Here is a 24997-nt window from a genome sequence, read left to right as displayed (position 1 = left end):
GCTTTTTGCTCATCCAATTATCCAATTATGAATTTTTTTTGTTTTTTATCAAAGCCATTTATGAGGCTTCGCAGTTGCTTGCGGGAACAAATTGTACTTGCAATCAAATCGTCAAGTGGTCCTTGAAGCGTGCAAAGCACGCTCACACGAATGAGAATGGGGATAATATTTTTTACAACAAAGATGGTTTGTACGGGTGCAGTAGTGGGGGTTAGGAAATTATTAGTTAGAGAGGCAAAGTTTAATCACTTTCGAGATTATTTAATATTTTTGAAAGGCATACTTATTTTAAATTTATTTTTATAATATAAAAATAATTTTTTCACCCACAAATATAATTAACGGTAAATACATTTAAATAAATTTAAATAGTTTTAAATTTTAATTTTTATCCTTAAATTTTATTTAAAATAATAATTTTTTATTTTATAAATAAATAAATTTTACAAAGCATGGGTTCTTATTATTTGAAGAATATTCTATAAATTAGATGTTTTATGTATATCTTGTGAGAGTTATTTATTATTTTATTTTATAAATATAATTTAATTATTTTTAATATTTAATAATCACTCACGAATTTAATCGAGTGATAAACTGAATAAATTTGAGAAATTTTAAATTCTATTTCTCATATCTCTAATCCTAATTTTTTTAAAAAAAATAATACTCATTGGATATAATTTTAAATCTGTATTATATTTTTTAGTAGTTATATGTCTATTAAAATTAAATTAAATTTCTGTCTTAAATAATGATAATTATTTTTAAATATTATTCTCGTAAAAATGTGATAATAAGACATCATTTCGTTATATGCAAAATCAACAAATGGACATGTAGCTATTCAATCATTAGTTATGATCAGAAAATCGTGTCTGATCGAAATACGTATATAGTAGCAAATATAATAATAAATTTTGTGTTAAAAATAATTTAAAAAAAACAAATAGAAGGATAAATGTATTAAAAAAATATTGTGTTAAAGAATATGTTAACATTCAAGAAATAAAAAATAATAATAATTTATTAAAATTTTAATAAGAGAAAATATGGAGATTTTAAAGCTAATGTTTTATTTATTTGTAGAAAATAATTTACATTTAAGAAATATTTTTTAAAAAATATTTATGAAAAATATATTTTTTAATAAAATAATTTATTTTTCATTCTTAAATTTTAATTTAAATAATAAAATATATTAACACTCACATACTTAATCCGATAATAAGTATATCTGAATAAATTTGACAGATCTTAGATTCTACTTTCTAAATCTCATTTCAAATATATATATATATATATATATATATATATATATATTAACAAATTTATATATAAAATGTTAATAAAATTTTCAAAATACATAAAATACTATATTTTTTTTAAAAGATTAAATTATTTTTTTTAAAAGATTAAATGATTTTTTTTAAAATATCATAATTTTTTTCAATTAGTAAAATATTTTTTATTAACTAATTTGTTTTAGTATTTCAAATACATAAAAAATATTTTCTATAAAATAAACAGAACTTAAATTACCCTTATCATTCCTAAATTTATACTATTATAACATTATTTTCTCTAAATTTTAATTTATATTATTTATCAAACTCTATCAAACAAGTATATATATCACCACTTACTCGGTTATTTAATTATCAAAGTTAGGGATTTCACATCTTAGACCAATTTGTTCTTATATCTTTTATTTGACTTATCAACTCTTATATTTTTTTATTTCAATAAAATGGAATAATTTCTTTTAAAAAAATGAACATAATTTTATATGTGAATAGTAAATAATACTTCAATAAACTCCAAACTTTAACTCTCAAACTTCTTTAATTATCTCAATAATAATTCTCAAGCAATTCAATAATATCTACATTCAATCTCAATACTATATTTTATAATAAAATAACCATACATATATCAACATGATATGCTAGAAAACAGAGTTGTGTTGTGATTAGCTAGACCTGCAAGAAAGAGAATAAGAGGTGATGGGTACTCACGGTAGCCGCTCCGACGTTCAAGTCAGTAAACTGGAAAATAGGTTGATTGTAATGAATTGCTTAGCACTTAAATAGTATAAGAATAATATATCTTTACCTCTATGATTATTCTCCTAAGAAAATGAAGATAAATATAATACTTTCTAATAATCCGACGATAATGTGGCCGACTGTTTGATAATGGATATTGCTAGCTAATAGGTCGGTAATCCCTCAATTATAGGCATAATGGAGATACGTTGAGCTGTACCTATAATGGTAAATTTATGTCGAGACTCGATCTATCCAAAAGAGGGCGAGTCTTGATGATGAATCAGGTTTTAAGGTGTACGGGTCTTTCTTTTCTCGAGTGGGACTGTGTTACTCATTTATTAGATCCTTGCCACATGGATTTATTCTGTGATGACAACTCATGGCTTACTTTGGGTGACTCTTATATGGTATCAGAGGTCCCTCCGCTGGTTTTCGATTCTTCAGATTCATAGGTGATAGCTGTCTCAAGATCCAGGGCACGTGGCCCACTGAGATTGGTCTCTTCCTGCTCATGTTGTTTTACCTACCTGGTTCTTCAATGATGGCTACCCCGTTTCTCGAGCTGCATTTAAAGCCTACCGTCGAAACCATCTTACCAGGTCCCTTCTTCGTCTCCTAGTATCACTTTTGCTCATAACCATCATCTCTGCTCTTGAAAAGATTCGGTCTCTCCTTCTTTCTTGTCTATACTTTCCTGCTTTCACTGTAATTTCTGTTTTCATTTTCCTCTAAGAATGAATAGGAATACCTCATTTTCTTCTCTTACTCCTAGTGGAGGTTCCACTTCAAGCTCCTCCGACGACGGCCCCATTTGTGCCCCAACCCCATCGTTCCTCTGAGGGCGGCTTAAGAAAGCAAAGGTAACTCGATTAGTGATATTCTATCCATCCTATCAGAGTAAGATATAGATCGCCTTCACGATAAATACCAAATTCCTTGAGAGACTTTTTGTGTCATTGCCCCTTCCTTAAGAGTTCCATGAATGACCAGATCCCAGCAAAGAATACTATTATAGTCTTTGAGGAGTAGCTCAAAGGCGGGTTTTTGGTTCCCTATGGACCCATTTTTTATTGATGTCCTTCGGTTCAATAAGGTTTCGGCCGCCTAGTTACATCCCAATAGCTAGAGAATCCTAGTAGCCTTCTAGTTTGTTTGTATTAATAACAATATCAAATCGAGTGTAGCCCTCTTCTCCCAATTGTACCAACTGGATACCCGCAAAAATGAAGAATTCTAGTTTTTTAGCGAGTGAAAACGCTAGACGATGTTTGACCAGATTCCTTCTTTATTAAAGATGTGAAAAACAAGCTTTTTATCTTCCGTCACCGGATGACCGAGAGTTTTGGGTGCCTTTAAATAAGCTGAAACCTATAGGTAGAACTGAGGAAGGATGGGGTCCAATCGAGGAGAGATGATGATAGGGCTTTAACCTTCCTCTTGACGAAGGCTAGGTCCCTTCAGAAGATGGACATTACCAAGGTGGTGAGAAATGTCGTTTTATCCTGACAGAGTTACTTTTAGGCGAGCTAGACTCAGGGTCCTCACCTTCCCAACCTTTCTAGCCTTAGGAAGAGCACTTCCCTGGCTAGAGATCATAGTACTTTTCTTTATGCCTTTTTTCAGATTTCAAGCTACCTTACTTACTTTTCACTTTTTACAAATATGACTGAGTCAGAAAGTAGATTTGTTGAGGTGGCGCGTGCTGCCTACAAAGGCAAAGCTGTTGTCGGGGCAACCGATCCCCCTGCTAAGCGTGCTCGTCAAGTAAAAGAAGTGATCATGCTTCCTCCACCTCCCCAACCTACAGTAGAAGATTCAGCTCCTTGCATCCTGAATCTTCTGCCATGGGTGCCTCTGCATCTGCCCCAGTTTTTGAGCCTTCTGCTGCCATCCCGCCTTCTACTGAGCCTGTTCCTACGAACGTGGGGTTGACTCTTATGGCCTCCTAGCATTCAGCACCTGGCCTTGGTGCTAACCCAGAAGTCTTCTCTCCGTCTCAATGAATAATTAAAACTATTTATGAGATTCTTCGTATTTAATATACTTGGATTTTCATATCTAGCCAAGTTAAGGACACCACTGGTCATGATCCACAGGAGATGTTCCTAGTAGTTTTCTCTGACCCGTTCTTGAAATTTCAAATAATCTCTTTAGTAATTGTTCCTTTCCCTTCATTTAGGTACACTTTATGAAAATAAAAGTAAGTGGTATTTTTGTGTTAATAAATTGGTTACACAAATTAAATAGATAATTGAAAGAAAGATTTAAATTATATAGGACTTATATTACTGAGTCCAAGCCAAATACCATGATTAAGATCAATAAATTAGAGTGAAATTATGTCATGCTCACCCATAACCAAACAAATCTGTTACATACCAATTATTATTCATCAAAAAATATAAATAAATAATAATGAAACCTTAAAATGTTTTAAATATTTAATATATTACTATATAATAATACTTTAAATGTTAAATATATTGCCATATAATAATTTTTTAGCTAACTGATATGGAATTTCAAATTAACAATACAATCTAAAACTCCAACACATAATAATATTAAGTCACATGTCAATATTAATTTCTAAACGTTTTACCACATTTTTGAATAATGAATAAATAAAAATGTAGATAATCGAATAAGAAAATAACAATAGAATTATCACGAAGTTACTAATCTCGATAAGATGTCAATTTTTAATGCAACACAAAATTCAACAAAATTCTCACTAGAATTTTATTAATAAAAGAAGATAATTGTTCATAGAAAAGGATTCTTGGTTAACGAGTCAAACATTTCTCAATATGAATTCCAATAAAGATAATTTTTTTAGATGAATTAGGAGACCTCTTTCTTTTTATAGGCTGGCTGCGTAAATTTAGCCATCTAAAATGGGTCTAATTAAATTAAAATAAGTTTACTAAAATACTAAAATACCAAAAATAATAAACTGGACCTAAGTGCATTTCATTGATACACGCATTAAGCGATGAACTTATGTTGTATATTCATATTTGTTGAAGAGAATGTTGCTTGTTTTCTTAACCTTCCATACTTTCCAAATATAGCTATCATTTTGTAAGTCTTAAATTAATTGATGGTGTGTGACTTGATATTAGTAGGAGTTTTAGATTGCATTATTAATTTGGAGTTCCGAATAAATTAATATTAGAGCTTGGTAGCAAATAAATTTCTATTTATCTATGTTTCTTTATTTTATTATTTACTTTCAGTTTCATTATTTTTATTTTAGCTATTGAATAAATCGTTCATTTATTTCAAAAAAAGAAAAAAAAAGTTTTGTTTTAGTTATGTGAGATTTTAAAAAAAGAAAAAAAAATGAGAAATGTCATAAGTTCATTGCTTTATTTGAGAAATATCAGGTTGAATTTAATGGTTTCATAAAAATCTTGAAGAAAGCCGTCTATTAAGAGAATGCAAGAGCCACCGATTATGATGTCCTTCAATCTGAACATGGACGAGAAATTGAATTTGAATCGAGTTTGGGAAATTGTTCTATTGAAGAAATCCAAGAAGTTAGATTTTCATTGCCTTTGAAATTTTTGCATAAGACAACCTATGCAGGGACTAATCCTATCTATGTCAACCTTTTTATCGCCATTATGGATATGGATTTGAGAATAAATCTTTTTGAGGAGGAAAGAGTTAATGCGTGTACAAGGGGACAATACTTTTCAACAATTTAAAACATAAGAGAGCTCAATCATTCTTCGAGAATACACGCTCCAAAATTCAGGATCGGCTTTCGAATAATGAGAAATCAAATTATCATCGATTAATTTAAGACTTACAAGATAAAAATTATATTTGGAAAGCACGAGAGAATAAGAAAACAAGCAATATTCTTTTCAACAAATATAGACGCACAACATAAGTTCAACTCGTATAATGAATGTATGATCAAAATGCACTTTGTTCTATTTTGTTATTTGATATTTTAATATTTTATTGGACTTATTTTAAAGTAAGAAGACTCAATTTTGGAAGTAAAAAATTGTGTAGCCCATTGAGGGTAGATTTCTCCTAATCCATCTAGAAAAAAGGATTTTTATTGTAATTTATGTTAAGGAAGATTTAACTGTTTAATAAACAATTCTTCCTATATTGGAATTAATCTTTTCACCATTAGGATTAGGGTTTAGAAGAGTATAAAAATCCCTCTAAATGATAGTCACAAATTTAAACCTTTGTTCTCAAACTCGAGCCTTTTAAGTATAGTAAATGATGGTGTTCGAGTAAAACTTAAGTTTAAGATTTAAATTCTTTTTTTTAATTAAATTAATTTATTAAGATAGTAAATAAACTCATCATTAATTGAGTTCAAGTAAAGCTTATGTTTAAAATTTAAATTATTTTTTATTAATCGAATTTAACCTTTAAAAAGCTCTGTTCAGCTCAAATTTAATTACATTCTTATATTTTTGTGTTAACTAGGTATATTTATTTTTTCTAAAATATTTGTAATGTATAGAAAATCACGATTTTTATTTGAACTCTTTTTGCTTCTGAATGTGATGGGTTTTTAATAAACATGGCTTTGTTCTTTTTTCATTTCTTTTTGTATTTTGAACCAATCTACTTCAAGAAGTCTTTCATGCTCCGAACTCCCAATTTTGTCCTTAATTATGAAGATGAAAAGCTCAAAAATAGAGTATATATTTAGATATTGAACAAACATGGCTACACTACACAAGCTACGTTAATGTTTAGACATTGAACAAATTAAATTAGCATCTAAATATTAGACAACTCTAGCAATATTCGTTTAAATTAAAAAAAGCGATTAAATTGAATTATTTTGAAAATTCAGTTCAGTTTTTATTTATTTTAATTTGATTTGATTTTTAATTTCAAAAATTTTGATTATTTTAATTTGATTAAATTTTAATCAGAAAAATTTAAAAAATTAAATCGAATAGATTAGTGATAATAGTATATTATTTTTTATAATACAAAGAGATTAGACCATAATTAAGATTGAGATATTTTAATTAAATTTTAGAATACGTAAAATATAAAAAATATATTAAAAAGTCCAACAAATCAACTCAAATCGAATCTAATTAAATCGATTCGATTTAATTTAGTTTCTATTCAAAATCAATGTGATTTTATAAAAATTAAAATTTTAATTTTTGATTTTAAACCGAATTGATCGAATATTTAGACCTATAGAACAGAACAAAATATAAGACGTTTTGGTCCAAAATGGGTGATAAAAGCCAACTTTGGCAGTAGCAACAACAGTTGATTAACACATAGTACCCTTTCAAGGATGCAATTCAAGTTTGTTAATTGTTACCACTAATTTTCAAATGTGTTTAATTTCATTAAGAAATGATAAATTTGAGAGCAGAACATAATTAACTATGTGAATATCCGGAAATGATGCAAATTGTTTTTATATTTTTAGCTGATTTTTGTTATTCCTTTATTTGGAGAAACATTTTACTATTTATACAATATGTACTTAATTTTTAGCCTTTAATTAATAAGTAATTTTTTTATTTTTTATATATTGAAAGAATTTATTCATTTCTCAGGGTTTTCTTTTAAATATAACTTTTTAATAAAGAAAACATACATCATAATTTTTTAATATAATTTCTCATCATGGTTATTATTTATTAGAATTTTATTAATTAAAATTTATTAAATATATTGATTAATTTATTTACACTAGTCAGTTAAACAAAAAAGTTCTTTATTTTTGTAATTGTAAATTATTATGAGTAATTTTACGTAATATAATAAATATTACAATATATATAAATATAATATTTAAAAAATAATAGAATAATAAAAAAATTTTATTTCCAGCATACTTGATGCACTTCCATTTTGGTTAAAAATTTTGTTCTCAATTTAGTTAAAATTGTTATATTATTCTAAATTTAACTAGAAAAGTGTATTTTCATTTAGAAATTATAAATAAATCTTTCATTCTAAACCTCCATTTATTTATGGGAAAATATTTTCTGTCCACAATATTTTTAAGAAATTTTTTTAACAAAATACCTTATTTTTTATTATTTAATTTTAATTAAAAAATTAAAAAATTTATATTTAGAGAAATTAATAATATTTTTAAAAGTAAAAAATGGTTGTTATTTTAAAAAGAGAAAAATTAATTTTTATATTTTCATTAATTAATTTTTTTGAATATATTTAATACTTTTGTTTTACATTTCCCTTATTCAATTTTTTATGGAAATATATTTAGAATTATATACAAATATAGATGGTATTAAGAATTTTAAATTTAAATAATAAAAATTTTGATAATTAATTAAATTTAGTTTTACATTTTAATAATATTATGTTAGGGTGAGCATTTTAATTCTTCATTTTTAAAAAATATTAGACCTAGCGATCAGAGCTTTGTCGTTATAAGGACCATTTGTTGAAGGCTGAATCGGACGGGCTTAAAGCACTAGAGGTGAAGGAAGAGCCCATTTGACAAAAATTGTCTATAATTAGTCTATTGCAAGACAAATTTAAGACGGCAATCTTGCATCCATCCGAAGCCAAACGCGCTGGGTAATCCCAATCTTCTCTTTGTGAAAATTCCTCTAGGTAATTTCAGAATTTTCTTTGTCAAATTCCATGGATTAAATTTCTTTCATAATTGTGTGTTATTGTTTTTTTATCGATTCAAATGCAGCTGATTCGTTCTTAAGCTTGAAAAATGGGAGTTAAACAGGCGATAAAGAGCCTGGATGCGTTTCCTCGCGCAGAAGAACATTTATTGCAGAAAACGCAATCTGGAGCTCTTGGTAATTGCCCATTCTTTTTTCTTCCCCTATTCCCTCCCTCCCCCAAAATTCTTTTTACGCAGAAAAGGGTGAAAAAGCATGCCATTGATTCCAAAAATTTCTTATAAGTAGCAGAAAATTTCATTTTGGAGTAGTTTTTAATATTTTTTTTCAAGATTTATGTTAAATTTTTTCTTTTAATATAATACTGATTTTATTAAATGCTACGCGTAACCCTGTTCTGTTTCTTTGACATAGAAGCATAAAAAGATTTATTTTTATTCTGGTAATTTTGGTTTATTGCTTTTCATATTTCCTTTCCTTTCTTTTCTCTTTGTATAGTTTCCATTATTGGGCTTGTTATAATGGCTACATTATTCTTGCACGAGTTGACATATTATCTAACTACCTACACGGTTCATCAGGTCAGTGAGAATCTATTACCTCTTTCTCTGCCTATTTATATTCTCATGTAGTGAGTGTGTAATATGTTGTAGTAGGGTTGCAGAAGCATTGTGCTTTTGTATCTTAGAAGGGAAGCACGAAGTGCATGGTGCCGTTGTATGCCATAAGAAAGCCAGTAGGATCCAGTGATACTGCTACTCACATTTCCATAAATGAATGTTTTGGGGGGCTAAATTTCAAGTGGCAATTTACAAGATAATTAATAAAAAAAATCTCTAATTGCATATTTTTCAAATGATAATCAACTTTCATTACTAAAAGTAGTTACATAGTATATTTTAGCTTTTGTATCTAATGTAACATATTAAAAAAGAGGACTTTGCTCTTTTAAATTACGAAAATCATCAATAAGTGAATCTACAATAATTAAATTTTTCTTTAATTTCTCTTTCTATTATAGTAAAAACAGTTAGCAAGGAATTCATCATCAATTTTGTTACAGGTTTATTATGAATTGAATAAATTGAATATAAATGAAAATAAGTCTCTCGTGGCTAATTGCTCCAAAAAAGCTTTTTATGAATTGAATAAATTAAAAATATATATTAACAAATTAAGAATCTACCACAAGAATAGAGAAAATAAGTCACCAATTAATAAAAATTAACTCAAATAAGCTTCAAAAGTAAGTTTAATTAATGAAAAAAGAATTAAAATTACCTGAAAAAGCTAAGAGCAAATAAGTTGGTGGCCAGTGCCTATTAGGTTTTTCTTTTTCTCTGTAATGGGATTGCTTACATTTCATGTCAAGTTTTTTCTTTTCTTTTTAAAATTTTTTTTGCATTTTATATATAATGGAAGTTGAGTATTCAGATTTTTAAGTTTGAGAATTGGACCAAACTTAAAGAGTTATTGCTGGAGCCCATTAAACCATATCTTCCTAATATGTTTTTTTTTGAGGGGGCATTCATACCAAAATTTTTTAGCAAAATATAAACTTTAGATTTTTTTAAAACATTAGAAATGGGGGGGGGGGGGGGAAGAGGGCATGGCCACCCCCACTTCCTCTTTGGGTCTGCCCCTGAATATAAAGCCACTTTATTACCTCACACACTTTTTATTTGAATGGTACCTAATGTAATAAGTAAAGATAATTTGTGGTGTTTTTCTAATTCTATTGGTTGTTTCTGTACCTCATTGTTCAAATAATTTATTTCTCAAGTCACATAAAAATTTATCATTTTCCATGTGTGTTTGGCAGATGTCAGTGGACTTGAAGCGTGGAGAAACACTTCCAATTCACATAAATATTACATTTCCTTCTTTACCTTGTGATGGTTAGTAATTCATCTTTACACTTTATGCCAACTTCCATTTCATCTGTATATGTTGATCTGACTTTAGGAGTTATTCCAAACACTTTTCTTTAAGTTAAAATTTTTATTTTCTTTGTATTGAGCTTGATGTTTAACCTGTGCAGTATTGAGCGTGGATGCAATTGACATGTCAGGCAAGCATGAAGTAGATCTTGATACAAACATATGGAAAGTAAAATAATCTCTCTCTCTCTCTCTCTCTCTCTCTGTGTGTGTGTGTGTGTGTGTGTGTGTGTGTGTGTGTGTGTGTGTGTGCAATGTGCATGCTATGGATTTAATATAATGTTGCACTAAAATGAAGTAGTAATCCATATTTGTTAATAGTTTTTGAGGGCTTGGAGTTGGAGAGACATTTGGAATTTACATTTTTCAATGGCCCTGAGTAAAAAGCCAAATTGGTGTTTAGAATAATAAATGAACTAGCAGTAATTTTCTTTTGAGGAAAAACAAACTGGTAGTAATTGAATCCACTAATATGAAAAATGGTATGCTTTCCTCATTTGCTAGGATAATTATAAAATCTTTTCTATCATCTATTGAGATAATCATAAACGACGTTACTTGGACTTGGATACGAGTGTAAAAAATGGGTGCATATCCCTATGTTGGATTTGTCAACTGTCTAAATAGAAAATATGGGGTATAGATCTAAATTTAAGTACAGGTACTTGGTAAGTTATATTATATAAAATAAGCTAGAATAAAAGAATAATAAAGTTATATAGTAATAATTATAGTCTAAATGGATGATCTAATTCATTCAAGATACATCCAAATAACTATACTTATCTAAATACATGCTCTTCATCTCGAGAGGAAAGAATACTCTATTACCTATGTATGAATATATCACTCAAGTATTCGAGTGCACAAACATGCGTCAGACACATTCCTCCCATGAAGTATTCATGTGGACGTGGGGACAACATGGCAAAATGAAGAATCGGAGTATCAGAGATCATAAATAATCTTTGTGCATCATTCTCCCTTAAAGCTCTTTCATTGGAACCAGCCACCAACTTTCCTGTAATTTTGAAAGAAACACACTTAAAATAGGAAGAGGAACCTGTATGGTATAAAACGACAGCAGTGGACATTCACAAAACCTACTTGTCTGTTACACCTTACAGCAGTGTTATAATTATATATGTACCTGCACTTGCTCTTAAAAACTTTTCTTAGCGTTACATTCACACTGACAGATATGGTTTATAAAGAGTTCACTAACTCCACTTTAGGGTCCAGTATGTGACTGCCCTAAACCAGTATTTGAGAGACATTACTAAGGCGATAAGGGACCCTATGTCCTTGGGAAAGAGGTAATGTGAGGGTGTTTTTGAAGTGAGATGCTGTACCCTAAACTTGTCTCTGTTTGTGTGTGCGCGTGACATACTTCTAACTATCTAATAACCTGTTGCTTGCTGAAATGGTGAGAGAAGAAGAGAACAAGAGGGAAGAGGAGTAACCAAAAAAATAAAACTAAAAATAAAAAGAAAAGAAAATGTTTTGACTCCCTCACCCTGATTTGTTGTGGTGAGCAGTGAGAATAGAGAAGAAAATGAGAGGAGAGGAGAGGAGAGAAGAAGAAGAGGAGGAGAGAGAGGGAGAGGAAGGATGATAAATATCTTTAGGTTTTTTCCAGCAGCTTGTGGCTTGAATGGAGACGCTAGGTTAAGGTTTGTTTGTTGTTTTAAGCAAGTTAGTCAAAGGCATAAGGTGCACTCATATTTCTCCTATGCTTAAAATGCAAAGCACAGTAAAAGGTTCACTTCATTGAAAGAAGCACAAAATAATTAAAAAAATTTAGCTAATAGTATAATATTCAAAGGAAATACAATCTTCCAATTAGAACTTAAACCCTTAAGAAATCATCAAGCAGCCAAAAGTTGTTGGAATTCAAATTCATAGTCATAACCTATGAAATTCTTAAGAAAAACATAAATAAAGTCGATCATTAAAGAAAAATGGCAGCCTAGAGACGTTCGTAGGTTTCCCATCAAAGTCCTCAACACTCTCATTCTCATTTCTGAATCATATCCATTTCCATCAAAATCTTCATCTAAATGAGTCCAACATCTTCCAATATGGGCATTGAAATTGAGGCTCTTGAACTCTCATTTAACTTAGTAAGTGAGGGCTTTTTTTTTTGGCACTTCGAATGAAGTGCATACTTAAGCACAAAAAGCCCTCACTTCATTGGGCGCTTTCTGCTGAGCATTTGTAGAATTGCTTTTCTTTTTGTCATTGTGCTTCAATGCTCAAGCAAGCAACTTTTGCACATTTGACTTTCTATATGTATATAGGCAGTGCCTCACTTTGCTTGGTGCCTCTTGTCTCGCTACTTGATTTGAGGCACTAAACTCTCCATTCCCAGTTGTGCCTCATCTAGGCGAGGTGGGATTGCCTTGCCCAAAGTTTTTTGTCGCTTTTAACAATAATGACCCAAACAAAGAGGTGAAGACACAAAATAAAAGTAATATTGTAATTGTACATTTAATATGAAACAATTTCTATATCTATGAATTATTTATGGGAGATGAATTGTTGTTGATAGACACGTTGTTTCTTTAATAAGTTGGTAGATGCTACCTAAAGGGGAAAAACAAAAATAAAACCAGGCCTCTTTAGTTAAAGTACTTAATAGATATTTGCCCAACTAGCACAGGTGATGCATTATAGGAATGAAGCAGGCAACCATTACTAGAGAGAGAGGGTGAAAGTTGTTTTAATGGCCAATATATTGAAGGAAAAAAGAAATATTGGATTTAGGAGTATACTTTGGTTGTGAGAGAAAGGTGAAAGGAAATTTTTTCTAGGAGAGAAGGAAATATAAGTAGACAGAGTAAAAGTTAGACCTAACAGCATGTATTATTGTTATATAAGAAAACCAAGATCACCTCAAGAGGACACGAGGTATGCATCAAACTAAATAGTGGGAAAGAGGTCATGTAGTATATGTTGGGACAAAGTGAAAGGGTTAAGATGGTTTGCTCATGTCTAACATATAATATAGAATGCCCAATACAGAAATTTGATAAGTTAGTGGTGGAAGGAGTGAGACGAGAGAGTATAGTATAAATTATTAAACATATTAGAATTTTGGATATAAGTACAGAAGTGGTGTCAGAAAGAGATGAATGATGAGCAAGAATTCATATAGCCTACTCCAATTAGTTACCAGGCCGATGTGCTAACTTGACAAGAGCTGGCCTTTCAATTTTTCTATCAGAGTCTTAACACATTAGCATGTCATTTGCCCTAGTAATGGCGTCATGTGATTTAGCCCACTTGTGCTTATGGAGCAAATCATAGGAACCTGTTTGTAAAAAATCAAACCAGACTAATAGAAAAATCAATCAAATCACAGTGTACTATTCAGTACTTTCCCAAAAAATATGAGGCCCAAATAGTTAGGTAGGTCTAATGTAATCTCGGCCAAAGTTAGGCTGAGTTTGAAGTAAGCATTATGAGCAATACTAGACCATGTTTTTCTAGAAAATGTTCTTTATTGATTTTACTTTAAAAAAAGTATAATGTTCCATGAAATAAATAAGTGCCTTAAAACTTGATTTGAAATTGAGTAGAAACTAATAGCAAACATGCTTTTTTCCATGTTGAAATTTATTGTGATATGGTATTTAACGCATCTTTATGATTTGTATATGCTCTTGATGTTTTTTCTTTTGAGATAGTCATCCACTAATATATTTATTTTTTTGGACTTTCTCTAACTACTCGTGTATACTTGAGCCTCTCTGTGTGATTGTGTCCATTTGAGTATGTGTTTTGAGTCAATTAGTGACTTCATGAAAGCTATCATTTCTTGTTATGCTAACCATATTAGAGTTTTACAGCTTCGCTTGAACAGTTATGGTAATATCGTTGGCACTGAATATTTGTCTGACCTTGTAGAAAAGGAGCATGCTGATCACAAACATGGTATTAACTTGACATCTTGGTCTAATTTTTATTTTTATTTTTATTTCTGCTTTTGCAAGTTGCATTAAGAATTATTTATGCACGTAGTATGTAATTTTGTTTTCTTTTGTGACCATGTAGTATTGGTTTTGTGACACTTCTAGCAATACTTCACATCATTTTATGATCATGGTTTCTTTGAAGGTAGAACAAAAGTTTGGCATGAGTGATAGGAAATCTAAAGTTAATTGCTTCTGAAAATCAGAACTCAAGTAACTACTAGAATTTTGGGTATATGTTTCTGTACCAATTGGTTGTTAACAAAATTGAGGTTCTTATCATATATGTATATATATTTTGTTTACATAGGCAAACAACTATTGAAATGTTCGTTATGCAATGCTCTATGTGGACTAATATCAGTTGATTGACTTTTGGGTTATATAGTTAGGTACAACCCTCTCATATTAGCACATTAGCTTGGCTGTGAGAAAATGGTATTATGGCAACCACAATTGTTATAGTCATGGTTTCTTTGATGGTAAAAAATCCACGTTAAAACCATTTACTAGTCAATGCAAATTGTTATAAACAATTTTGGATATATGTTCTGGTCTCAACTTCTTTTCCTTTTACTTTACTTTTTCTTTTACCACACAACATTGGCTTTCTCAAGGTTTTGTGAGTTTGGAAAAGAACTATTGATATGGTTTTTGTGTGATGGTTTATGTGCATTACTATCAATACTTGCAAATTGAATTTTCGGACTATATGGTCGATGTCACCTTTGTTGAGTCAATAGTTCACAAGGGATTGAGTTGTGATAGGGAAACCACAACCTTATAAATCTTGATTCTTTTAGAGAAAATGGAGAGGAAATTTGAATCTAAAGCATTTGACAGTTACAACTCAAGTTTCTATTAAGTGTTGTTAAAGGCGTTGAAAGGCACCAGGCGAGATGCCTCTTTTTGAGGCGCTCGCCTCAGAGAGAGAGGCCTGTGCCTGTCTCTTTTTTTTTTCAACAGCAGAAAATAAGAGCAAAAGGTGGTCTCGATAGAAGAAGAAAGCCAAGAAGAAACAGAGGAGGAGAAATAAGTTGTCTCCTTAGAATAGAAAGTTGTTCAAATAATATTTAGAAGTCACATTTTTTCCTTGGAAGAAGAAGAGACGTGAAATCTTTTTATTTTTCTTACCTTTTTTACTTTTTCCTTGGTATTAGTGGTATAGAATAAATTGTTTTGGTATTAGTAACATGGAAATAGAATATTAATATTGGTACTAATAATATATAATAAATAATATTTATTTATTTATAGAAAATTCATATTAATTTCTTTAGTTATTGTTAAATTTGGATCAGGCCTAACTCACCCCAAAAGCTAGCTCAAGGGGGAGGATTGCCTATGCCTCATATAAGGGGCACAATACCCATTTCCACAACCGATGTGGGATTCAACACACCCCTCACGTCCAGAATTTTTTACTGGTGCGTGACACATTTATGGGGCGCCCAACATCGGATGGGGAGGCTCTGATGCCCTGTTAAATTTGGGTCAGGCCTAACTCACTCCAAAAGCTAGCTCAGGGGAGGATTGCCTATGCCTCATATAAGGGGCACAATACCCATTTCCACAACCGATGTAGGATTCAATAGTTATATTTATATATTTTATTATTATTTTATTATATATATTATATTATTATTCTATATTAAATAATATTATTATTTATTATATAGATTATTCTATTATTTGATACATATAATTTATATAATTTAGAAATTTATATACTATTTTGTTATTAGTTAATATTATTATTTAATTACTTATTAATTTTATTATTATTTAATTATTTATATATTAATTATATATTTATTTAATTATATATTATTTATAGTTATAATAATTAAATTATAATAAATATTATTTTTATTTATATATTAATTTTATTTATATGTGTTAAGAAATTAATATTAATCTTCTATACATTATATATAGATATAATTTATTACCAACTATATTTTATACATTTTAATCTAATAAAGAAATTGATATTTAGTTAGATTAAATTATATAAAATGTAGTTGGTGATATATTATATATATAGATACATATATATTTAAAATATATAAAATTTTTTGGGTTTCTCGCCTTTTCCAAAATGCTGTCGCCTCGCTTCTCACCTCTCGCCTAAAGCGATAGGAGACTGTCACCTTAATGTCGCCTCTCGCCTTGATAACGCTGCTATTAACATATATTGGGTTGTACATTTGGTATCTACTTGTTCACTTGCTAAAATTGAGCTGCATGCAAGATTTTTGTCATATTGGAAACAAACTATTGATATGGTTTATTGGGCTTGGCTATGTCTAACTACTCAGCAGTTAATTCAAACCCCAGTCTCAGGTTAATGCAATGATACAGGGTAAACACTAGTTAAAGTGGGGAAGTAGGTGCTATACCATGGGAAGTTTTGGGGAAAGGAACCACCTGTAGAACTTAAGCCAATGGTCTTTATGAGCTGTGGTCATAATTCTTAGGTAAAGATTATGGACATGGAAATCAGTTTAAACAGGAAATCAGCTTAAACAGTGGCAAATGTTTGCAACATAACAAGTCACAAAAAGCAAGCATAACAAGTCACAAAAAGCAAGTTAATGGCATCATCTAATACAGCACAGTATGAGGAAAAATTTATCATAAGCGTGAATGTGAAGTCAATGGCATTCCAATTTTAGATCGATTTCTATCTTCTTGATCTCTTCTCCCTAGTTTATCTATGTAAATTGTCCCATAACCTATAACATGTGCTATCTCTAGGAGTAAAATCAATGTTGAGATCACTTTCATCAAATTGCGCTATGATCTCCTGGAGTTGTATTTGCTTGCAGTGTTGTGATCATTCGAAAAAGCTACCTTTTTGTCTTGAAATCATCAATGGGTCCACTGCTATGTGTCTTTGAAATTGGATTGGGATTACCATTAGATCTGGACTAGGTGCGCCAAAAAAGCCTAGCCGAATGACAGCACAACTGTACCTGATAAGGAAGCAGCTTACGATCCTTGCAGTGCCATCAAAATGACTACAGTAAACCTTGCTAGATAAAAGTAGCAAGGACTATTTTTCATTAAGCTATTGTGAAAAATAACTCATTGCAAGCTACTAAACAACCAGAATAGTGTATGCAAGAGAAAACTCTTGAGTTACTTTATGTTGAACTAGAATTTGGAAGCATAGAATTTGTGGGTCAGTTCCTTGGTTCTTACATGTTAAATAAAAATCAATGTACCTATAGAAAATGCCAAATTTAATCATAATAACTTTCTTAATGAGTCTCAGGTTTAGTTCAATGCCTTTCAATACTTTTTCTAGGCCCTATAAACTTTTTTAGACATTGTTATTTTTCATTTTAAGATTATTAAGTCTTAAAAACAAATTTGATCAGATGATGATAAAGATCACCATGAGGATTCCGACACGAAACTTCATGCTCATGGCTTTGATCAAGAAGCTGAAACTCTGATAAAAAAGGTTAAAAATGCAATGGCTAATGGAGAAGGATGCAGGGTATTCCTTTTCTTTGACCTTTCATCATTTCCTATATTCATGAACTTAGCTTATTATTTAATGCCTTATGAAGGAGACCAAGAAATCTATTATGTTGGCTTAATTTTTGTCTGCAGGTTTATGGTGTTCTCGATGTCCAAAGGGTTGCAGGAAATTTTCATATTTCTGTTCATGGGCTAAATATTTTTGTTGCTCAAACGGTGAGAACTGCTCGTCTGTTGTAAAACTTGCCTACTTTTACATTTGTCTGATTTTATTGTATTAGAAAGAGACGTACTTTAGGCCACATTTGGTAACATTGAAATTTTTTTACATCTTGAATATCAACAAACTGTTATCGATTTTTGTTGATTATTTTCAGAAAATAATCTTGTTTTTCAAATGAAAACAATTTTCAGAAAGTGACTAGGTCAGGTTTTTTCAGAAATGACTGGATTAAGATTTTGTTGACTATTCAGAAATGATTTTGTTCCAACTATTTTTCAGAAAATGACTAGATCATCTTTTTAAAATTATTTGTCATGTGGGACTGACAATTTTGAATTAAATTGAGCCATCTAGACTGCCATATCAGCTCCTCCAAACTCAGTTGGAAATTTGGAGAAAAATTTCCAAGAATTTCGAAAAAATGGGACTATTTTATCAAAATGGAAACGTTTGGACTAAAACACAAATAGATGAAACTGTTGGTATTTTTAGTGATTAGGTGATAGAACTATGATACTCTGGTGGTTGATATTGGTTTGAAAAAAAGCATTTGGGTAAATTGAAAAACTATATTTTGTGGTTTGCAGCCCCCCATCCCCCCCAAAAAAAAGGTTTTGGTAAGTGTTAAATGAAATTACGACATTTCAACCATTCTTGTTGTTTTCTTTTTCCCTGAAAAAGAAAAAAGAAAGAAAACCATCAATACAAAAATGCACTCTTTTTCTTTGGATTTTTAATACATTGTTATAACTTTCAAACTTTTCTCAAACTGTTTGTCAGGATCACTTGGAACCCATTACTGGTGGGGTTATGTGTAGTTAACAGGCATGCTCCCAGTTTTTATGATGTTAGTTTTCAACAAGAATGCAGGATTAAACACAAACTATATGTTCGAAAAAAATTTGTTGAGAGAAATTTCAGCCTTGCAGTATGATTGGAAATTTTAGCAAAAACAGGTTGAAATTCCTGTACTGCATGGATTAATTTGTTTGTGAGATGAAATTGTTGAGGGTATCACTTGTCTTCTATATATTTCTCAAAATATGAATTAGGTGTTCTGAAAGTGGAGGAATTGTATTATACTCTGCATTATTTTGTTTATTTTTTGACACAGATTTTTGAAGGGCCTTCACATGTCAATGTGAGTCACATTATTCATGACTTATCATTTGGACCAAAGTACCCTGGACTTCACAACCCTCTGGATGGAACAACACGAATTCTGCATGATACAAGTGGAACATTCAAATACTACATTAAGGTTTGAATTGTCGTTTTTTTCTTGATTTGTTTTATTATTTTGATCTTGGCTGTTTGGCAAGGTATAGGTCTCCGTACTTTCATATACGAGCCATCTTGTTGTTCACTGAACTTAAGGTGTCCATTCAACTAAATGAATTAAACCAAACCTAATTTTACCAACTGACTACAAAATACTAATAGGACTGAACGAAATTGAGAGAAAACTGATCTAACTGTTTTTAACTAACTGACTAACTGACTACAAAATACTAATAGGACAGAACTGAAATTGAGAGAAAATTGATTTACCGGTTTTTGACTGAAATTGAGACAAAATATTTATAATCATTAAATAGTTTTGACTTGCTATTAATAAAAAGAATAATTATAAATTAAATATTGTTAATAAAATAATAATTTTAAATGATATATTATTTTTAAATTATAATTATTATAATCAAATGTAATTGACCAGATAACCAAAAATCTAAAACTTTGGCTATATATATTAAATTTAACTAATTAATGTATTATACATATTAAATTTCATTAGTTCAGTTATTTTTGATTTTAATAGATTACTAATGTATTATTATATTTAATTTAATATATTATTTTTCTTGATAGTTCAGTTACCTAATCAAACATAACTGACCTGATAACCGAAAACCTGAAATTTTTAGAATTACTAACTGAACCAAACACTCCTTAGTAAATTAACAGAACTTCATTGGTTTGATTTGTTTTTTTTTTTATTTTATTTTTTATAACCGAATATGTACACCTTTTATTGCTTTTCATAATTAGTAGTATTTATGTTAATTATAAAGATAAATATATGTTATTTAAGATCACAAAATATTTTAACGAACTACTCAGTATTACGTGTGTGTTGCATCATTTACTTTATTAACTTGTGAGTGGGTGTGTCGTTATTTTATATATATATATATATATATATATATAATATAATATAAATAACAAAGCAATGGTAAACTCAATTTTTGTTTTCTAATTAAATTTTTTTACAAGGTTTTGAGTAAAAATGGATAAAAATTTTTGGCTGGTGTATTTGAACAAATATGACAACTTATGTCTGCCACCAAACAAAAATCATTGGCACTTATTCTCCTATGAAATGAAAGAAAAATGCGAATCTGAGGGCAACTTATTATTAATGAATAAATAGACACCTGCAATATAGTTAGAAACATTGTCATTAGATTCTGATCGGACTAGTGAATTAAACCCCAATATGGTCTGGGCTTGTAATCTGATTGGATGGTGAAGTGATTTGGTGTCACCTATTTTGGCTTGACCGGTTTCTCATTGATCCATTGTCACCTATTTGACTTCTTTGGTTCACTAGTCAGTAGGAGCAAAAATTTTTCCTGAGTATTGGCAAGGAGAAATGGATCAAAGACCTTATAAGAGATCTTTAAAGTCACAACTAATAGAACTAACTTGCTATATATATATATATATATATATATATATATATATTATTTGAAAATATTAAATCTTATTCCTTGGTAATTATTTTGTCAATCAAATTATGCTATATGTAATGTATTAAAAATATTTTTAATTCTTTACTAAAGAATTATTTCTTATTTTATTGTTAATAAAGTTAACCTACAGTCAGTTTCTTATCTTATACAATATTATTAGTTTTAAATCTTATAAATTTTTAAATAATATTTCTAAATAAACATATTTTTGTTTGATTTTTGAAGAATTATTTCATAATTTATTTCTAAAATAACTTAATGAACATTGAAAATTTAATTAGAGAAAAGGAGATCTCATTTACAGCACAACCTACCAGTAATATCATCTCATGGTTCAAATCTTTTTGACTTTTATTAACCTTTAATCCACAATAATGCTCAATGATAATAATTTCTAGTCAACAAACAAACCTCCAAATTTTCCCTTAGCCCTGTAAGCAAACTGCAATGTCCTCTGTTTTATAATAAATTTTATAAAATAATATGTCTATTTATTTTTTAAGGTACATAATTAATCTTTCAAATGTTAAAAGATAGTTGCACATTTATAGATGTTTTTATATGTATTACTGATAAGTATTGGGAAAGATATTTAGTAGTCATATTCAAGAATGAATCCTTCACATAGAACTTAAAAAGCACCTCATGTAAATATGTTTAAATGTGACCTAATAAATATTGGCATTTTGATTTTATATAATTAAAAGTTACTAATTAGATTTATGTTTCTTCAATAATTTTCTAATGACCCACTGGTTGAACCACTTGCTCAGGAGATGAAATAGCGACTCATCATCCAGTCCCTCCCTCGTGTCCACAAATGAGATGGGTTTAATAACACTGGTTATGAGGATGCAATGGGCACAGTTTATAAATAATTTAAACATGTTTAAATGCTTTCAGGCTTCAATACAAATAAAATTTTATGAAACAAATGTTTTACTTATAAATGTAGAGAAATTTATCAAATAATTTGAATTACACATTTAAACTCAAAACTTCAACATGGATGACACATTTGATTGGAATTTTAAATTAAATTAGTTTAATTGAAAATAGCTAGTTTTATTTGCTCTCAAATTTTTATTTTTATTTTATTTTTTGAATTTGCTTCAATCAAAACATTTGAACTAATTCATAATTCCTTCCCTTGAATGTATCCAATCATAGAGCATAATAATATTTTTTCCCCTTAATAAAATGTCAAGTGGTGGTGGTGGTTATATGTAAATTCCTATATTTAATATCTACAAGGGACCACAGACGCAGGGAGCAAAAAGTTCTTATCATTAAATTATTGGCTAATGCTTGAAATTGTGTAGCCTGTGATATTATCAAGGACATCAGACAAATAATGTGGTTATCTTATGTTAAATTTGAGTTAGACCTAACTCACCCCAAAAGCTAGCTCAAGGGGAAAGAGTGCTTATGGTGCATATAAGGGTCACATGACCTCTTTTCACAACCGACGTGGGATTCAACATCTTATATTAATAAAACAATGATATTAGGTTGAGGAATTTCTTAATTAATATCAGTTTTACTATCAAATTAAATTATCTAGATTTTATTCAAAATTTATATCCAACAGAAACTTAAGGTTCCACAATTGTTAGTGATATAAATTATTGGTGTTTTTTTGTCCATGGTTTTCATTTAACCATTCCTTTGTCCTTTCAAAAGTTTTAACACCATCCTCACTTTTAAATATTGAATCAATAACTGGCAGGTTGAGGAATAAGTTTTATTGGCCAAGTCAAGCAGTTGGTTTCCTTTTAAGTAAACATAAAACAGTTGTTAATTGGTTGCTCTAGAAATCTTCCTAAATGACTCTTGTTTAATTAGGTTCTCTCTTATTGCCAAAACTTCTGGGAAATGATCAACCTTAGCTGAATTTTACAAGATCACATAAAGTTTATGCCCTATAAAACACATGCAGCTTAATATAATTCAGTGAATGCATAATTTCAGCATGACTGCCAAAAAGAGGATTTGAAGCAGCAAGCATAGTACTCTTGACAAGCATGTAGAAATACAAATAAGTTCATTTGATCTTGTTTAAAGTGATGTTGAAAGTTCGTTTATCTTCATTTTTGAGGTTTCAGTTGATTTATAATTAAATTAGTAATTCCAATGCCTTGCAGATTGTTCCAACTGAATATAGATACATTTCTAAAGAAGTTTTGCCAACCAACCAATTCTCTGTTACCGAGTATTATTCCCCCATGAATGGATATGATAGTAGGACATGGCCAGGTTGGTTGGGTTGCACTAAAGTTCTTCCCTCTTCAACTTTATTCCAGTTACTGATAGTTTTTTGTTCTTATGTGCAGCTGTTTACTTCTTGTATGATTTGTCACCCATCACAGTGACAATCAGAGAAGAACGACGTAGTTTCCTCCATTTTATCACTCGGCTTTGTGCAATTCTAGGTGGTACATTTGCTTTGACAGGTTCGTTTTTTTCCTTTGATGCTGTAGCTGTAAAATTCACCATAAACTAGTGTAGATTTTGGAAATCTGTGAGTTGGGACTTGGTGATGATGTAATTGAACAATCTCGGCTAGATATAACTGGTAGTACATAGAAATTCTAACAAGGAATAAAACTTTGGAAAATTTTGATGAGTTATTTGGCTCTTTCTGTTGATAATAACTTCGCTGCCTCTGGAACAGAGGGAATTCAGAATTGTGTAAAAACATTCATATGCTTCTTGGCCATAGTTTTGTTGCTTTCCCTTTTTATTGTGAACAAGGAATATAAAATAAGAAACGAGGAATTAAACAATCTTTTGCATCATTTTAATACCTTTTGAGGTTTAATACATGTTTTATTTTAGCACCTTTTTTTTTGTTAATATCATATTGAGATTTTGCATTCTGATGAACCAAAAACTGTCGTGTACGTTTCAGCACTCAGCAGTATCCATCCAATATGACAATTAGGCTTGAGCATTATCCTTTTACATCTTTTATGAGCTTTTACATTTTGTTTTGGGTGCTATTAATTCTTGTGTTCTACACTTGTCAAGTGGAAGCAGTCTGTTTAATCACCATCAGACACACCCGAGCGACTTCGCTTTCATGTCCATGCCTTGATTTTTTATGGTTTATCTGTTCCATTACGTTATTCTGAAATTGTTATTGTTGCATCGACAGGAATGCTAGATAGATGGATGTACAGGTTTATTGAGGCGGTAACAAAACCAAAAACTAGATTCCGATAGAGGTGGAGGCTGTACAAGTAGTACTAACTGGCATGAACATGTCAAGGGAGTTCTGAGCAATGCTTATGAAGTTCCAAGTTTTAAATTACAGAAGCTTCTATTTAAAGCATATACTGCTAGTGTCATCTTTAGTAAAGTTCGACTTTCACCTGACCTGAACATTTCATTGTTTAATGGTTTGGTATTACTATATAGCCAATATGAACGTTGTAGCTTTTGGGGTGGATGATGTTTGAAGGTTGTGATGGGTGTTGTACATGAATTAACTTTCTGGGGATACATCATTGATTGATTTTATTTTTTTGACCTTTATAAATTTTGAAGATGACTATGATAAAGTTCGCAACTTTATTTTGAGAGTTTAAACTTGTTTTGAATGCAGTTCCGGATTGGGCGATGCTGAAAATTGGATGCTCCACATATGGTTTGTGATTTAAAAATTTTCGTGAAATGCTTCATAAAGGATGGCCCATTCAGACTTTTAAGGTTTATAGCTTACGATACCTAAACTTTATAACATAATATTTCTTAATAACTTTTTGATTTAACATCAAAGTTCTTAATGAATTATAAATTTAAATTGAATTATATGAAGATGTTTTGTAATAGAAATCTATTCGTCCTCTTTACCCAAGTCATCTCTTTTCGCCCATCTCTAAAACCTTCACAATTACTGGGCCTTCTGGCCATAGTTTTTCCTCCTAAAATCTCCC

At 30.0% G+C, this 24997-nt stretch overlaps 1 protein-coding gene across 1 annotated transcript; it reads left to right on the top strand.

Moving 5' to 3' along the window:
- Positions 1-8485: 8485 nt before the first annotated feature.
- On the top strand, positions 8486-24650 carry LOC110622189 (endoplasmic reticulum-Golgi intermediate compartment protein 3). The gene is made up of 12 exons (XM_021766611.2): positions 8486-8654; positions 8743-8854; positions 9176-9258; positions 10500-10575; positions 10719-10786; positions 14469-14553; positions 17978-18099; positions 18216-18299; positions 19421-19567; positions 23204-23315; positions 23393-23512; positions 24217-24650. The coding sequence occupies exons 2-12, from the start codon at positions 8767-8769 to the stop codon at positions 24282-24284; spliced, it is 1053 nt and encodes a 350-aa protein (XP_021622303.1). The 5' UTR covers positions 8486-8654; positions 8743-8766; the 3' UTR covers positions 24285-24650.
- Positions 24651-24997: the final 347 nt, after the last annotated feature.

This window comes from Manihot esculenta, chromosome 9 (genome assembly GCF_001659605.2).
Source record: "Manihot esculenta cultivar AM560-2 chromosome 9, M.esculenta_v8, whole genome shotgun sequence".
In the NCBI taxonomy this organism is placed as follows: domain Eukaryota; kingdom Viridiplantae; phylum Streptophyta; class Magnoliopsida; order Malpighiales; family Euphorbiaceae; genus Manihot; species Manihot esculenta.
Note: the sequence above shows the minus strand (reverse complement) of the source record. Positions and strands in the feature narration are given on the sequence as shown.

Excerpts from the sequence above, each read along its gene's own strand:
- LOC110622189 (XM_021766611.2), top strand. The coding sequence starts at position 8,767 with ATGGGAGTTAAACAGGCGATAAAGAGCCTGGATGCGTTTCCTCGCGCA. Across the intron at positions 10,576-10,718 it reads TCCTTCTTTACCTTGTGATG|TATTGAGCGTGGATGCAATT; the intron begins GTTAGTAATTCA and ends TAACCTGTGCAG. Across the intron at positions 18,100-18,215 it reads CTAATGGAGAAGGATGCAGG|GTTTATGGTGTTCTCGATGT; the intron begins GTATTCCTTTTC and ends TTTTGTCTGCAG.